General features: G+C 32.8%; 1 protein-coding gene across 4 annotated transcripts; it reads right to left on the reverse strand.

The window, feature by feature from the left end:
- Positions 1-2,003: 2,003 nt before the first annotated feature.
- Positions 2,004-12,536, reverse strand: LOC103486037 (serine/threonine-protein kinase SRK2B-like). Of its 4 annotated transcripts, XM_051089347.1 has the most exons (14): positions 12,300-12,536; positions 12,140-12,214; positions 11,911-12,015; positions 9,005-9,076; positions 8,808-8,891; positions 8,585-8,689; positions 8,416-8,514; positions 4,455-4,694; positions 3,549-3,646; positions 3,229-3,415; positions 2,939-3,147; positions 2,660-2,850; positions 2,218-2,569; positions 2,004-2,139 (listed from the first exon to the last, which is right to left on the reverse strand). In XM_051089347.1, exons 1-8 carry the CDS (start codon positions 12,417-12,419, stop codon positions 4,506-4,508), a joined length of 849 nt encoding a protein of 282 aa, XP_050945304.1. In that variant the 5' UTR covers positions 12,420-12,536; the 3' UTR covers positions 2,004-2,139; positions 2,218-2,569; positions 2,660-2,850; positions 2,939-3,147; positions 3,229-3,415; positions 3,549-3,646; positions 4,455-4,505. The 4 variants fall into 4 exon arrangements, with proteins under 4 accessions (XP_050945304.1, XP_050945303.1, XP_050945306.1 ...); XM_051089346.1 differs by having other exon boundaries at positions 2,939-3,415; XM_051089349.1 differs by having other exon boundaries at positions 2,939-3,415; positions 4,455-4,589; positions 12,300-12,534.
- Positions 12,537-17,641: the final 5,105 nt, after the last annotated feature.

Consider the following 17,641-nt stretch of genomic DNA (forward strand, 5'->3'; position numbering starts at 1 on the left):
GCAAAACATAATAAAGATGGATAAATTATTGATATTTTCTAAATTAATTGGTTCTTAAAGGATTATAATTTTTTACTAAATAGAATATGTTTTTTATTTTTCCAGCATTAATAGATCAATAATACAACTCTTAGCTTCCTAGAAACTCAACGACGACAATTATGCAACTTGGAAATCAAACCTAAATACAATACTTGTCGTAGATGATTTAAGGTTTATATTAACTGAGGAACGTCCTCAAGCCCCAACCTTAAATGCTAATCGAAATGTTCAGAAAGCATACGGTTGATGGGTTAAGGCCAATGAAAAGGCATGTGTCTATACTTTTGCTAGCATATTTGATGTTTTGACATTGAAACATGAATCCTTAGCTACGACTAAAAAGATTATGGATTCATTGACGGAGATGTTTGGTCAGCTTTCATGGTCCTTTAAACCTAAAGCAATGAATCAAATTTACACCAAACGAATGAAGGAAGGGACCTCTGTTAGAGAACATGTTCTGGACATGATGATGCACTTCAATATCGCTGAAGTAAATGGTTGTCCCATCGATGAGACAAATCATGTGAGCTTTATTTTAAAATCTCTCGAAGAGTTTTGTATCGTTTCAGACGAACGCATCTCTGAATAAGATAGAGCTCACTCTAATCATCCTTCTGAATGAGCTCCAGCAATTCTATAACCTTACCATGAGTAAGGGGAAGAAAGTGGAAGCAAATGTTGCTATCATAAAGAAAGGGTTATGAGAAGATTATTCTCTAAGACTAAAGTTGGGCATTCACAAATGAAGAAAAAGAGAAAAGTGAAGACTCACAAGAATAGTAAGGGAAAGAAAGTTGTGAATGGTAAATGTTACCACTGCAACTAGAACAGGCATTGGTTGAGAAATTACCCAAAGTACCTTGCTGAAAAGAAAGCTGAGAAGGAAACACAAGGTAAATATGATTTACTAGTTGTTGAAACGTGCTTAGTAAAATTTGATGCTTCAACCTGAATACTAGATTCAAGAGCCACTAATCATATTTACTTCTCATTTTAGGAAACTAGTTCTTGAAAAAACTTATAGAAGGCCAGATCATCCTCAAAGTTTGGAACAAGAGAGGTTATCTCGGTTGAAGCAGTGGAAACATAAGATGAAGACACCTAGCCCATTAAATTCCACTAATAGTTAGTGGAATGTGAAGTGTTGAAATTTGATGAACTAATTACATGCATTTTTACATGTAATTAAGTTATTTATTGACTACTTTTTGAATTGAAGAAAAACTTTTTGCCAAAATTTGTAATTTTGAATTACAAAATTCTCCTAAAATTATCTCTTCCAAGTTTCGAACCTAAATCCCACCTTTCATTTTCCATCATTCTCTTCCAATTTTCTTCAATTAACAGATCCCACAATCTGATTCTAAGTCAAGAGAGTAGCGATAAAGTCTAGTGGGGTCTCGTGTTCGTGTACATGAGGAGATATCCATTTCAAGAAGTGGGGTGACTCCTGATGCATAAAAACATTGGCGTAAGTGTTAAAAACGTCGAGAACTGAACTCTTGACGTAGAAACTGATGTCGAGAAGACCGTCGAAAGAAACGCGTCGAGAGACCAATTTCCGACGCGTCACCGACAAGGCATTGAGAATACACTTCTCCTAATGTTATTGTTACCGACATCTTCGATGCATCGACGACAAGGCATTTTCGATGTCCACAGTTCTGAGTTAGCTATATGTCGGGAATAACTATTCTCGATGTTTGTATATCTGACATCATCCATGCGTCGGTAATACCATCCTCGACGTGATGTTTGCACCATATTCCTGATGTATGTACTGCATCGAAAAATATTTTAAATATGTAATTTTTTATATTTTTTTCTTGAAATATTTTCCTGTAACATTTATTTTCTGAAATATTCACATTCGCGATTCAATTAAAGAAAAATCAAAATAAATTAGTAAAATAGTAAATTACGAAATAAAAATACAAATTCAACAAAAAAAATTAAATGTTCATAATAAAAAGAAATTCAAACAATGTAACAAAGTTCATAATACAAATAAAAAATATTCCTCGTTCAAAAAAAAGCGCAAAGAACGTCGTACGTCTTCTAACGAGCCTCGTACGCCATTCTACACCACGGGTCCTACAATGAATACTGTCATTTCATCACTAAATACTATCATTTCAAGAACTTAAGAATAATGAAAACATATATACGTACCGCAAAGCTAGGGATCATGTGGTGGTCCTTGTTATGCCCGACTCATGTCTTCTATGAGTTTCCACATTCGTTCCACTTCTAAAGCTAACGTATCGTGATTTCTTGTCTGTTCTTCAATTCGTTGCATAACTTCCTCAAGCGTAGCCCGTAATTGGAGCTCTACCATGAACTACAAACATAAGGTCGTGGAACTGCTTGCATTAACCATCTTGCTGGCCTTGAGCTTATGTCCCCAACCAAGGCCTTTTAAATAGCGCAGTCGTCTATCCAACACTGTCTCGCATATCTCATCCCCAAAGAGTGGCTAAGTACCCTTTGAGGTAATTTAGGACTAAAGTTCCAACATTTGATTCTGCAATAAATTTAGAAACTATCTTAGTAAGTACAAAATATATTACTAAAGAGGATAAATAAGGGTAGAAGTGTTGCTTGGATAACTTACATGTGCATCTTCCACGGTTTGCAACAGGAATGTCCCGTCTTGAACGTGTGTTTGTCGAAACAACTTCACACAGTTGACTAACTCCCCTCATTGCTCTATGAGGTTGTGTTTCGTTGTAAAAACAACTTCGACTCACTACTATGATTGGCTGCTTCTGTCTAGCTAGCAACCTTGTTCGCTCGTGATTGCTCCTGCATGAAAACAATTATATTGTTTATTTCTTATACATATTAAAAGTTGAAATCATAATTAACCATGACAAAGGGTTAAGTTGCTCACCTGGAATGCATGGCTCATGTAGTGGTCATAGAGGTAGTGTCAATCCTCACCACCAATATGTGTGGTGAGTTGGCACAAGCCTCCTCAAGGTCACTGTCATTTTTGAAGTGCTTGTGACAATCGCCCTCGAACTCTTTAAAGGTGATGAACATCTGATGCTCAACGAACCTCTTCATTGCTTGATCATTGAAATCACGTATAAAAAATCGCTACGCATTACAAAAACAACACATTAGCTTGGTTAACTTAAATATGTTTCAAATGAAAACAAAATGTGTAGTGGACTTAACTAGAGTTGCTCTTGACGACCTCAATGTATTCTCTGCCTACATCCGCCCACTTAAGGCAACGAACAGGAAACGTCTTTCGCACGCACACGCCTATCGCCTGGCTGAAGCAAACGACGTGCAGGAAAATAGGCTTCTTCGTGCTAGGGGTGATTGTCATCGAAATTCGCCCATTGGCTATGCACGCCTCCTAGGAGTTGGAGTTGCAAATGGAGAAGTACTTGTTAAATAAATTATAAGAACATATAGTATCAGAAACAAAGTTCAAATAATCCTAAGTTAAAATGTATATCATTATTAGATTCACCCAAATTGTCGCCTACCGATGACGACCCTTCCACAGGGTTATCTAGCTCCTCTGTAAACTCGAGGAACATGGGATCGATCTTGTCAAAGTCGCTCGAGAATGATGACATAGTGCCTGTAGACATAGAAAACAAACATTAAATAAGAAAATACAAACATATAACTAAAATCGAAATATATAAACTACATAAATATGTGGGTACGTGGTTTGTCGCTATCATTCATCATCGCTTATTCCATTTACATGTGAAAAATGTTCATTCACATCATCGATGAAGTCGTTAGTGACATCCTACCTACCCTTTCCAACAACACTACCTTACAAGCTATCCTACTACCACTCCTTCAAAACAAAAAAGGTTACCATAGCTAGAGGATAGCCATCCCAAATCAACAACAAAATTATTCAAAACTACTAAGAAACAAACAACTAGAATTGAACTAAAGGTTACCATAACTGTAGGATAGCCAAAATGAATCTCAACACATATTACAAAATTTTTGAAACAATAATAGCCCTCACCCCCCCCCCCTTCAAATTTTCAATTCAAACCATCCACCCCCTTTAAATTTTCAATTCAATATCGCTTCAAAATTTCAATTCAACCCCCCCCCCCCTTCAAAATTTCATCCTCAACCCTCCTCCCCTCTAATTTTCAATCCAACCCCTTTAAATATTCAATTACCCTCCCACTCTTCAAATTCAACCCACACAATATCATTTCTCAAATAACCCCCTCCCCCTCCAATTTTCAACCCATATTCAAAATTTGATCTTCAAAAACCAAAATATATTCCTAAACAATATCCTAAAACTAATTCATCATTAAAATCCTAAAACTAATTTCAAAAAACAAAAAACAAAACTATTTTAACTAATATAACCTAAACTAACATTTAATGGTTTAGGGTTTTAAACTTACCTCAAATAGGGATGAGCGGCAGCAGATGGCAGGAGAGGCACGACGACAGGCTCACGATGGTAACGGCAACAATCTCTCTTTCTCCTCTCTTCGTTTCGCCAAGCGATCTCCCTTTTCTCCTCTTTCGTTTTGGTTCTGTGTTTTATAGAATTGAAACATCTTTTTTATATGGGAACTCCCGATGCAGCATGAAAACGTTAGGAATGTAGGTGTCCATTCCCGACGACGTGCATGAGACATCTGGCAAAGTCATATATTTTATTTAATTACTAACTATTCCCAATGCCTTACACCCAGACATCTAAATGGGTTCTTGTTTTTTGACGACCCTCTCATGGCGTCGAGAAAAGGTAATAATAAAATAATGTGTTTGCTTTTACCCGACATGTGAAAGGTGGCATCGAGGAAAGGTGTCTGTCTCGACGTTATTTCTTCCAACACGTCTTGTACATTGAGAAAACACTAATTTCTTGTAGTGATCGTGGAATCGGGAAGCTATGAAGGTATATCTTCTATTAACCCTAATTTCATTTAATTATGGTAGTTTGTAGCATGTTAATTTTTAAATAGTTTAGATGCAATTAGAGTAGAATTGATTCGTCATTCTGTTGCGCATGTCTAGTTTTCCATCATGTGGTATCAGTTTGTTGAAATTTATATCATAAAACTCGTAGTTTATAGTTTAAATTATATTCTATTCAATAAATAGGGTTATTGAGGATTTATTGATGAAAATATAATACTATAATCTTGAATCCAATAAACTAAGGTTCTAAGGCTCTCTAGTGTAGACTTGAACTTCATGTAGAGACAAAAACGTCGATCAAGTTCGAGTTTGAGGTAGGGACACCTATCCTTGAGGATTTGAGGTGGGGACGCCTATCTCTAAGGTTAAGTTGAGGATGCTCATCTTTGAAGTTGGTCAGATGGTATTGATCTTACTCTACTATCATGATTGAGGTTTGGATTTGGTATTAATTTAGCTCTACCATCTCATGAGGATTTGATTCTTGGACTATAGATGAGGAAAAATTAGTGTTTGAGGAACTGTTTTAAAATGTTTGTGGAATTGAATTATTAAAATATTTGCTGAGTTTATGGCTTAAACATTTTATTCAACACTTGTTTTAAACCTAGTCACTCAATGAGCTTTTTAACTCACTCTTTCGAATTATTTTTCCACTTTTCATGTAGACATCATAGTCCCGGAGCTTTATACCCTATTGTCACTCTACAAGAGGGTGTTGTCTTTTCTTCAGTATGTTGTTTAGTCGTTTTGTACTTGTATGTATATTTAGTCTTGTAAATATGCCTAGGGTGTCGTTAGCTTTGAGTTGTGAGTAGAGAATCGACTTTTGTAACTAAGAGAAACTATGGCTTGTGTAAGAGTATCTTAGTGTGGGTTATGATATGGCTTGCACTTGAGTTGTTTAAATACTTCTTTCTTTAGAGCTGTGTTATTTTGCTTCCGCAAGTTATTTTCAAGTAAATTTATTAGAGGTTAAGGTAAGTAGATATTGTTGAGTAGAGAAGGATATTTGTTGTCTTCACACTGTCTCTTGGACCAAGAGATGAAGAGGTCTAGGATGCGTTGTGACACTTGAGGCCAAGTGTTGCGATGCATTTCATCTTTAATAGTGGTGCAGAGCTGCTGGATTTTTCCAAAGATGATACATGTGTGCATGATGCAACGGGTCAAGTTTAGCTAGTTTCAGTTGGTTTTGTCCAATTTTGAAGCATTGGAGGCTGATTCGACCCTGGTTTTTGGGCAATTCGAGCTTGTTCAATGAGTTTGGGTTCATTTTAGGGTTGGTTATGAATAACTATTGTAATAATTTAGATTTTAAGCTTAACTATAACATTTGATATTAGTATTCAGTTCATTAATTTTGTACGATCGTTTAGTGAACAATTTTCAATTTAATTTTTATAGTTATTAAAAAGAAGAGAGATTGTTTAATTTAAATTATAACGATTTTTTAGTGAAACTATGGTGAGGGGGATGGAAGCTCTGGGATCATGAGAATACATTATTCGACTACACTCACTTTAGCTAATTATATAATTAACAAATTATAACTATATTTAAAGATTAAAGATGGATGGAATTGAGTATTCAGTGAAAAAAAATAAATGAGATAAAAATACTAATATTTAAACTTTACGTATTAAATTAAAAAAGAAAACTCAAAATTCAAGAAAAAAAATATTATATTTTAAGGCATAAAGTTGACTTGGAAATTAAACAAATCAAAGGAATAAAATCGTGAGATTTTAAACTTGGGACGAAAAGAAAACTAGCCAACAAACTTATGAGCATCAAAGTACGTATTTTCCGATATTAGAACAACTATATATGAGTAAAGAATACGGAAATTGCATTCATGATAAAAAAATTTAGAAAAAAGCAACCCATAGCACCTCTTTTTCACATGATAAATATGACAATTAATTAGATATATCAGATTGGTTATTAAAGGTCTATTAGATTTTAAATTTGCTACTTTTGCATTTTAAAAAATATAGTGATAATTGGTCCTATTATCATTAAAAAAAATCTATTTTTACAAACACCCCTGAGGAATATATCCAAAGAAAAAACCAAAGCTTGTTTAAGAAACCTAAGCTTGTTGCAAATAAACAAGAGAAGTGAACTCAAAACGTCCTTCAATATTTTAAAAAACCAAAGCCCAGATTATAAGAACTAAAAACTTACAAAAAAAAAAAAAGAAAAAAAAACGACTTTTAAAAACTTGTTTTTGAAATTTGGGATTTCACTAAGAATTAAACTATGTTACTTAAAAAATATGCAAATCTGAAAAAGAAATAGTCATCACTTTTAATAATAAAAACAAAAAGTGAAATGGTTATTATATGAACATATTTGTAGCCTAAGGAAACACGAAAATACGTTCAACTGCAATTGAATTATTCAATATAACATCATAATTAGGAGTGATAATAAAGAAGTTATTTGTAGCTTATACTTAATTCCAAGATAATCACCAACAATGTATGAACACATTTAGAACTTGAATGTCTGATGATAATGTCTTATGCTAATTATAACTGTAGTGTTGGAGAACAATAATTATTTAATACTATTATTGTACAGATAAGAGCAATCAAGTTCAACAATAATATATAAAGACAGCAAACGATGATCATTGGTTTCTAAATTGTGATAAAATCTTTTCTCTCAACTTGCCAAGACTTTCTTTCACAGTCTTTGCATAAAACAAACTACTCATCTTCTTCATCTTTCCTCCACTTCTCTCAAACTCTGTGTAGTGATGTTTTATTTTTGATCGGTACGTAGGCCACATGATGGTTGTGGATCATGGGGCCAGCTGATTTCTTGCCTCTATCACGATGTTCCTGATTTCTTTCACACTTTGATGAGAGAAGTTTGGATTATCCAATTCTAAGGTTGGTTCTGTTTGTTTTGATTGTAAGTTGTTTGAAAACCAGGAGTGAGTCGTGATCTTTTTTATCGAAATTCTCTGTCGTATTTTATTGAGCATATGTGTAAGAATTATATTACATTGAAGAGAAGCAGTATAATCCAACGGTTCATAATAATAGTTAAACAAAGAGACATACTTCACTTATTCAAAATGTTTCTCATATATACTAAGTACTAGCTATAATAATAATTTACTTTCCAATTTCTTTCTTTCTTTCTTTTCTTTTTACTATAGTATTGAGTATAAGATAGAGAGAAAATACTTTATACGTTTGGGACTAAATTTCAATAGGTTTGTTTGCATGTATGTGGCGGTAGGGTCTTGGAAGTTCCACACCCCAATAGTTTACCATTTTAATTAAAAAATATCATCAAACAAAATTTTCAAAGTGAATTAGAATAACTAATTTAATTTTGTAGATCAAGGAATGGGAATTAATACACACACACACACACACACACATATATATATATAAATGTCGTATAGAAAAATACCATTGAGGGATCTGGAATTAACATGCGAGAAAGTAAGTGTTGGCAGCCTTCAGATAAGTGAATATGGTCTGGGATTTTGTAGTCTCCAGACATTATTCGCTGCAAAAGAACCAAATAAAAGTGAAAAAGTTATTTATGATAGAACAAGAGAGGAAGTCAAGTGATGGACCTTAATAGTTTTCCCAGAGTTTTCAGAATCTTCCGAGTCATCAAAGGGATATGCAGCAACCAACATAACATATAGAGCAACTGCACATGACCATACATCCGCCATCTAAAATACAATAGGAGTAAAAGCCAATAAGAGCCATTTCGAAGAAGTTTGAATTTAAGGCTATCTATTTTTTAATTTATTGTTCTCAGAGTGCATATATAATTAAGTGTTATTGTACCTTTCCATCATATTCTCCCCCACGTAGAACCTCTGGTGCTGTGTATGTCGCAGAACCAACATTTGTATTTGGTTTTGAATGAAACTATAAACATAAAACATTAACAATAGAAAAGTGCATAAGTACAACACAGATCTAACATGTTCATTTCAAATTAGCAAAATAATAAATTAAACTTCTCTTAATCGATCAAAGACCTTGTAGAAGCCAAAATTATTGTTGATCTTGGACTGCGAGGCTGAGTTTGATCCAACAGAATTACATTTTTGCTGCATAAAACATTATATAGCATGAAAGTTTAAATAATTAAGAAACCATGTCAAACTTGGTACATTTCGGAAAGCCAAACATTATTATATGTGTATTTGGTTTTAAATGCAGCTACCGACAACACAAATTGACAATTTCTTACCAGTTTACTATATTTATCATTTTTTAAGATGTTGTTATACACCTTGTTATATTGTCGCTAAAATTACTATCTATTATAATAAAAAAAATAATAACAAATAAAGCTCAAACTTGTTTAATTATAGTTATTGGTTTTAATTTTTTTAATAAAAGTACAGAGACGTTAAAAATAAAAGTAGAGAGATATACATATAAATAGATTGAGGGAAAATAATGTAAATTTAGAAACATGAAGACAAATATTTGGAGAGACGATGTTATTCAGATTTTCTTTTAAAATAAAAAAAATAAGAAAGAAAAGTCATTTAAAAATGAGAAGAAAAAAGATTAAAGGAAAAGAGATCATATTTTATAGAAAAAAAGATAAACAAAAGGAGAAAATTTTATGGAGAGTAAGTAAAGTTTTTATTTTATTTTTTTTTTAATTTTTAATTTTCCAAGCGTACTTGGGGTAGCGGAATTATACCTGCCTCTAACCTTACAAGTTTGACCAAAATTAAGAATAACACATAGGATAGAGAGATAGAGAGATAGAGAGATGAAGATATAGTATAGAGTGGCATCTATATGTATACTGAGGACACACAGATTCATGCTTCCAACTCTTCTATTTTTGTTAGAACGGAATGAGGAAAGAGGGATATTTTGAACCAAATTGTGGTAATGACTTGATTACAAGGTCTTTATATATACCTTGTAGCTATTTGGATGCATAAATACAGAGTAAATGATGTTAAAATTTTGTTGCTCATCAACTCCTTTGAATATAATATAATATATATATATTTCAAACAAAGAGGTATTTTGGTCCATTATTATCGATAATTGTCTTGGGTTAACTTAATTATTTTGATTCAATTAAATCAAATATTATTTATTTTGGCAAATTCAAAAATTCAATTGAGTCCAAAAATAATCTTAATTTAATCTAACTCAATTTTATATAGTTGGACATAAACGATATGATGAATTGATCAACTAAACCCAACCTCATAGAGTTCACTAAATAACTCTATTAACAAAGGAGTTAAATTTTTACTCCAGAGAGCCTATAGATAATCCTCCCAACAATAAGAAGACTTAGTGACTTCTCAAAACTGAAGCACTTGTTGAAGCTCAAGTTTTTGGAGATACAAATATTCTTCAAAGATTTCAACTTCAAGAACAATAAGCACTCCGCTAAACTACTGTTGAACAATAAATTTTGGTCAATTAATCATGTCACGTCATCACAACAAAAATTGTGATAATTATAATTTAATTGGATTTGGTTAATTAAGTTTTCTCATATTCAATCCAATTCAAGTCTCAAATAGAAAACCCCATATAGGAAATTTGGGCTAAAGAAGCTAAGATAATAGGCCCAAGTTGAACAAGCAAATAGGCCTAAGCCCACCTCAAATCTATGAAAATTCGCTATTAATAGAGAGTTTTCCATTCATTTGAGTGATCTTTGGTTGAAGGAAGAATTTAACCAATGAAGAATATTGATAATTCAAACTTCTAAAGCTCTTAAGACGTAAACGTTTCTATCAATTAGATTATCATCTTCTGAAAGATTGAAGACTTGGAAGATTAAATCTTCCTTAAATTTCAGAAGATTGAAGCTCAAATTGATTTGCAACTACAACTTCTTGAAGATCGGGGAACAAGAAGTTTTAGGTTTTAATTTGTATTCAAGAGAAAGCATCAAATGAGTAAATATCAGAGACTGCATCCACTACACTATACATAAATATACAAAGTTCAAATTTCACGAATAACATTTCTCTGAAAATCTCGTGTGAACAACTACATCAAGCAGACACATTCAACCAAGAGAGAATCAAATAATCAAGTCAAATTAACACAAACACAACATTAATACAAGTTCAACTTCATGAAACACGTTTCCCCCAAAAACTCGTGTCAATAATAAATGTTACAGTTACTTTCTTGATGTTGAATAAAGAATTATGACGCTAAAATTAAAATAGAAAACAAGAAAAAATAAAGACATTTTATAAATGTATTTTTTTCAAAAATAGAAAAATTTGACAAATTATTTACACTTCATAGAACAAAACCACTACAAAGACAAAATTCATTACACTTGATACTTTTGTTGATTCTTTCGTGAAGTGTAAATATTTAGTAAAATGTTCTATTTTTTACAATTTTCTTTTTATAAAACCAATTATATTTTTCTTTCTCAACATTTCATTGAAAATGATTTTTAAATTTGGAAAAAAAATAATAATGATAATGGAAAGCATAATAATTGATAGAGAAATTGTCAAAAAAAAATAAATTTGACAAAATATTTACAAAACATAACAAAAATTCAGATTTTATCAATAATAGACATCGATAAACACTGATTTGCTTCTATAATTGACATGGATAGACAACGATAGTAGTTTATCAGTTTCTATCATTGATAGAATAAAACATTTTGCTATAATTTATAAATATTTTAATTTATTTTACTATATTTAAAAATACTTTAAATAAGTTTTAAAAAATTTTAAAAAATAGCAAAAGAAAATTGAAATCTATCCGTAATAAGAGGATGGATTCTAATTTTGTACGAGTAAAATGCTTTAAAAATTGTTGTAATACTTTGGAGTTGATTACGTTGCTATATTTGGAAGTGCGGTGAAAACATTAAATTTGATAGAATAGAAAGAAAGAGAAGATCGAGATAATAGACCTCATCTTCAGTAAAAGGACGTCTCTGATTACGAATCTTTTCGAAAAGTTCTCCACCAGAAGCATATTCCATGACCAAACCCAGATGGGTTGGTGTTAGAAAAACCTGCAAAAATTAAACCAACCTTCCACTTCAAAATTCCATCTTTCTTTTCTTCTATTTCTTAATCTAAAACTTATTTTGATGCATATTTTATTTACTAAATTCCAAGTAAAAATGAAGAAATTACCTCTTTGAAATAAATGACATTTGGATGTGGAAGCAACCGATGATTTACGATCTCTCTTTCTACATTCTCATCGATCTGTGAATACAAAATATAAAGCATATGAGAAACAAAAATGAACTGAAAAGCGCACGGAAGACATACTTGACAGAAGAGAATTAACCGTTGGACCACGTTCTATGAACTTGATGGCCACAAGCTCTCCCCTCTTTTTATCCCTACAAAGATTAGCAACACCAAAACTTCCAGCACCCAATTCCTTAATAAACTCGTACTTCTCCATTTCTATCCCACAAAATCAATACCAATATATACCAAAGATTGGAAATACTAAAAACAGTGTCTGTGCTTCGGGGTCTGATCATCTCAAGTCAACTAATGCACACAAAACCCTTTTCTTTCCTTTTAATATAATATGGCAAATTAAAGTGTCTTTTTCTTGGCATTTTTTTAATTAATTTTTTCTTTCTTTAAAAAAAGAAACGTTATACTTGGCAAAGCTTCAGTTAACAAAAGGAACAGGGGGTTGTTTGGTAAACTCATATGAGTTGGACTTTTCAAGTCCATTCAACATTCTACTTTTACTGTCCGTCTCCTCCACAACTTAGATTCTGCCTCCGTCCACTTTTTTAAAGAAGTAATATATATCGCAGATACCAAGGAACAACGCGAGTCTAAGTGACGCAGTTCAAGACTCGAGAAGATAAGAACCCTACAATTATTTTATCACTCATTTGTCATCAATTTCGAATACTTCTTAAAACAAGTAGATGACTTGTGTAAGGGAGGGAGGGATTCAATCAATAGTCAATAACTATGGTTCAGTGACTCAAAGTGCACATTGCCCAATGAGCAAGAGAATAATAAGCCATTTGTTTTGTGTATGTCGACTGGTTGAATTTATTCGGTCCAATGCGTTGAGTATTAAACTAAAAAAATAATAGTTTTTTAGACAGTTTTTCAGCAGATATTTGAGAGGTCAAACAACTTTCAAATTAAATGTATGACCTATGGAATTTATTGTCTTGGATGTGTAGTTTCTAATGGTTTAACTTTCAAGACATTTGAAGTTATCTAGAAAAGTTACGACAGTTTGAGTAATGAAAGGTCAAGAATTACTGCAACATTTGAAATTCTATCTTAATTACTGTAACCTCTTTAATTTTGATTTTATTAGTCATTTATTGAAAGAATTTAGAGAGACATCTTGTGAGACTATATATAGTGATATTGTAACCTTTTGTGTAAGCAAGTTGAGAAAGAAAATATAGGAGATTAAGGAATTTTTGTTAATACTTTCTCCCTTTAAGGTCTTCTCCTTTGTCAAATTGGTATCAGAGTCATGTTGAATCATGGAAGCACAGTGTTGGGATAGATGACGTTACCACGACTCACCAAGACAAATTATGACAACTGGAGTATTCAAATGTGTGCCCAGCTTGGTGCTCAAGACGCATGGGAAATAGTCTAAAAAGTTCTTGAAGAGGAAGCTCAACTGCAAATCTAACAGCAAATCAATTGAAGGCAATTAAAGAAACGCGGATGAAAGATAAAACCGCTCTCTATCTCATGTTGCAAGTTGTAGATGAGTCAGGCTTCAAAAAACTTGCAGGTGAAAAAACATCGAAGGAAGAATGGGACACATTATATTGGAGAAGGCTTTCAAGGGCGTTGATCGAGTTAAACAAGTACGACTCCAAACTCTTTCGAGGCAAATTGGAAACCATGGAAAATGAAGGAGTTAGAAGGAGTATCTGACTACATCATCCAGGTTCAAATGATGGTGAACGTAATGAAATACAAAACATGCGCAACGAAAACAAAGATCAAACATTACTCTATATGCAACTAAACACTTTGGTGATTAACATGTTAAAAGACCTAATTAAAACAAATTAGAGTAAGATTCCTATGGTTTGGGGTTATCTTTTTAGATGATTTTAAATACCCATTAAGTTTAGAATTGAGTTTAACATTACACATTACTTTTCCTTGCTAGATTCGAGTTTTAGAAGAGTTTGAGCCAATGTCCAGCCATTTAAAAGCTCGAAATTAGGCGTTTTGGTACAACTTGGGTAAGATTTTAAGCATCTTTGAGTGGATCTTAAACAACCATTTAATTCTAGTGCTAGTATTGAATATCCCTTGATGTTGAAAGTTGGATTTCGAAGTTAGAAGGTCTTATTAGAGTGTTGTCCATTAGAATTAAGGCTTCTTCATTAAGTGTTTGGTAAGATTTTGGGTAATTTTAATAAGTTTCATAAATACCCATTTAGTTTCGACAAGGTATCGATAAGATTTTAGATTAGTGGGTTCTCTCATAGTTATTAAATACCCACTTAGTTTTCGCACGAACTTGATTTTACCCATATTCTTTTGTATGAGAGATTGAAGATTTGGAGAACTTGGAAGCATGGATCAACACATTTAAGGTCGTTTTAGGAAAATTTTGGTAAGTTCCTAAGTATTTGACTCGTTAAATTGGTATTAAGATTGTTAATGGATCTAAATCTCTAAGGTATGGATATTGAATATAAGAGTGTGGATTTAAAAGACAACTTAAATTTGGGTGCTCGTTGCGTTAAGAGTTTAAGTTGAAGCTTAAGAGTCAAAAAGTGAAATTTTAGCCTAAATTAAAGTACCTGGGGAATAGTTCAATCTAAATCTTAGGAAGTACTTAAGGTCGTTGTTGGTCTCTTGTTGATATATTGGATATAAATCCCAAAATATCATCAATAATGGAGACATAAGTGTATCCACATAAATGACACATTGAACTTGATGTATCTACATAAAAGACTCATTGAGATTGAACTAAGTTGGATGCTCATGGGGTTAAGTATCTAGATTTCAAGTCCAAGAGTTCATAGGTGGAAGGCTTAATCTAATCCTAAGTGCTTTGAAAATTCGAGGACCTTAGAAACATGAAATAGATTTTAGTGGCCTTATGAAGTGTTTGAGGTTAGTTGACTCATGTTGATATAGTGGAATTAAATCTAAATATCGAATTTCGTGGTTTAAAGGTTTGAAAGTGGATTTTTAGTCTAGTCTAAGGAGATTTGAGAGAATGTAAGAACTCAAGAAATGTAAAATAGCTTCAATGCTCATAATGAAGTGTTTTTAAGAGATTATTGTGTCATCTTGCTAAGTGAAGATAACTGAGAGACCTTAATCTCTGTTTCAAGCCAAATTGAAATGGGGAAAGCGTATAATCCTAAGGAATCGAGTCATTGATAGTGAATGGTTTATTTTTTAGTATTTTCAATATAAATTTATATTTGTTATTATCGTCTGCCATGATTGTGAAAACTTCAAGCATGATTGTTTTATGAACTGTGTTAGAAATGTTTTTTTGTCAAATATGATTTTCAGTTTCCATGAACTATTACATTTCGAAAGCATGGTTGAACTCGAGCTTATTAATCATGATTTATATGACAATTGGTTTAAAGAATACTCAATTTGTTATTAAACGTGGTTGGTTTAAATGGAAGGTTATTCTTAAAACATGTATTGATCGCTAAGGATTTAAATTGACTTTATGAAATGTGTTTCTAACCATGTTTGGCTTTTAAACAAGATAGGTATTTCTCTCAAGGCCCCACTTGCCTCAGAAATCTCCTGTCGGTACCATCGAAAAGTACCACCCAACCTCAAATTCCTCTGTGGCACTACAGTAGGCTTCTGCTTAGGCTTTCACTTCTGTCTTGAGGTTGATCCCTTCCCTGAAGTCTTGGGCAGATCATCCTTTTCGTGTAAACTCATGTCCACTACCAGGTGCGGTTTTTCAGCTTGGGTAGTGATAAATTATAGAAATACAAGTTATTATAGCCTTTTAAGTAAAATAATGATGTCTTATTGCATGAAAATAGAAGAAAATAGAAGAAAAAGTAGGTAATTTGATTGTTTTGTGAAATCCATGATACAAAAGAACCTTATTCCTATTTTACTATATTTTTGTGCTCTTACCACAGGATTTTAGGCAAAAAGAAGTAAAGCTTGACGATATGATATGTACGCGAGAAGATCTGTTTAAACTTTGCGGCAAGAAAAAGTACAAGCTAGGCGTTTAAGGCACTAGCAAACAAAAGTGGTTGGTAGGAAATTCATAGAAAGGAAAAAAGGATGTATGCACAGCACCGTTGCAACATTTCAGAGGTCTTAATGGTATGTGGCGTTCTGTCAACATCAGCTCTAACCTTTAAATAAAGTCTCTCACTCTAGAACAAAGTGTGCACATTTGGCTGGAGAGCAAGTTCTTACATCGTCCATCTTCTCCCTTCCTTTGAATTTTAAGTGAGAGCTTAGAACAAAGGAGAGAGTGAATCATCCACTCCATCTTTCCTCTCACCAATAGGCAAAAATTAGAGCCAAAAAGTATAAAAAATCAAACTTTGCTACATAACATCTTCTATTGTATTTCAGTTTGTATTTTTGTTGTGTTGTTTTAAAGATGAACACCATGGCTGAGAGGCCTAAAGTTGTTTGTATTAAAGTAATGCATTTCTTCTTCCATTCTCTCATATTTCTTATTCTTTCCATGTTCAATCTGTTTGGTTAGCTAATTAGTAATAAATTGTGTTTTTGATACTTAGAGAATTAGAATGAATGTGCTATGCGTTTTGCTAACTTAAACGCGAATATCTTAACATTGTGCATTCGAGAGAAGAACAAGGATATAGATTATAATTGCTGACAAGTGAGACCCGCATTTAGCTAAGCAAGTGGTGAAAAGATTGTAGCAATGTAATCTTATCGCCAAACTCGTCCTTTGCATACATGGTAGAAAGGATACTGTGTGTGACGATAGCACCGAGAGGTTGCCCGCCTTAATTAAGGATAAGTTACTAATAGAGCATTTAAGATGATCATATACAAATCTTAGCTTAACTTTGTGTATTTGCATCACAAAAATCGAGCAAGTATGACAAATGCGCTAAGAGACTGCTCGCCCTAATTCTTAGTTAATACATGCTTTGTATCGCCTTTAAGTATTAAAGCACAAATTATTACGCTTAGACAATTAAACTTTTCCTTCCTTGCCATGCTTATAATGATTTCATATTCCATTGTTCCATCTCGCCATGCTCACCTTCCATCGCCAAGCACAATAGTGTAAATAGTTAGAATAATTAGCATACTGTATAGCTTATACCACATGATTCAGTGCAAGATAGAATAAATAGGAGCTTAAATTCCATGTGTTTGACCTTGAATTTATTAGGAAACCTTTCTTTTCATATACATGGGTGATAAAGAGGAAAACTTATGCGATAACGTTTATTTTTCTCAGTTTAGAACGCATGAATAGAAGTGCACCTTTTATTGCATCACCCTATTTAGTTACCTAATCAAGTTAAATCTATGAGCATAATACTTGTAAAAATGTAATGCATAAACGAAAAAAACCAGGTAGTTGGCTTGAAAGCTCAAACAAAACCCTAGAGATCTTTCCTAAGACCTCTGACAAATCTGTCAACTCTAGCAACCTCGGTTTGCACTAAC

This window comes from Cucumis melo, chromosome 8 (genome assembly GCF_025177605.1).
Source record: "Cucumis melo cultivar AY chromosome 8, USDA_Cmelo_AY_1.0, whole genome shotgun sequence".
NCBI classification, from domain to species: Eukaryota; Viridiplantae; Streptophyta; class Magnoliopsida; order Cucurbitales; family Cucurbitaceae; genus Cucumis; species Cucumis melo.

Excerpts from the sequence above, each read along its gene's own strand:
- LOC103486037 (XM_051089347.1), bottom strand. The coding sequence starts at position 12,419 with ATGGAGAAGTACGAGTTTATTAAGGAATTGGGTGCTGGAAGTTTTGGT. Across the intron at positions 9,077-11,910 it reads GTCCTTTTACTGAAGATGAG|CAAAAATGTAATTCTGTTGG; the intron begins GTCTATTATCTC and ends TGTTTTATGCAG. Across the intron at positions 8,892-9,004 it reads ATAATTTTGGCTTCTACAAG|TTTCATTCAAAACCAAATAC; the intron begins GTCTTTGATCGA and ends TTATGTTTATAG.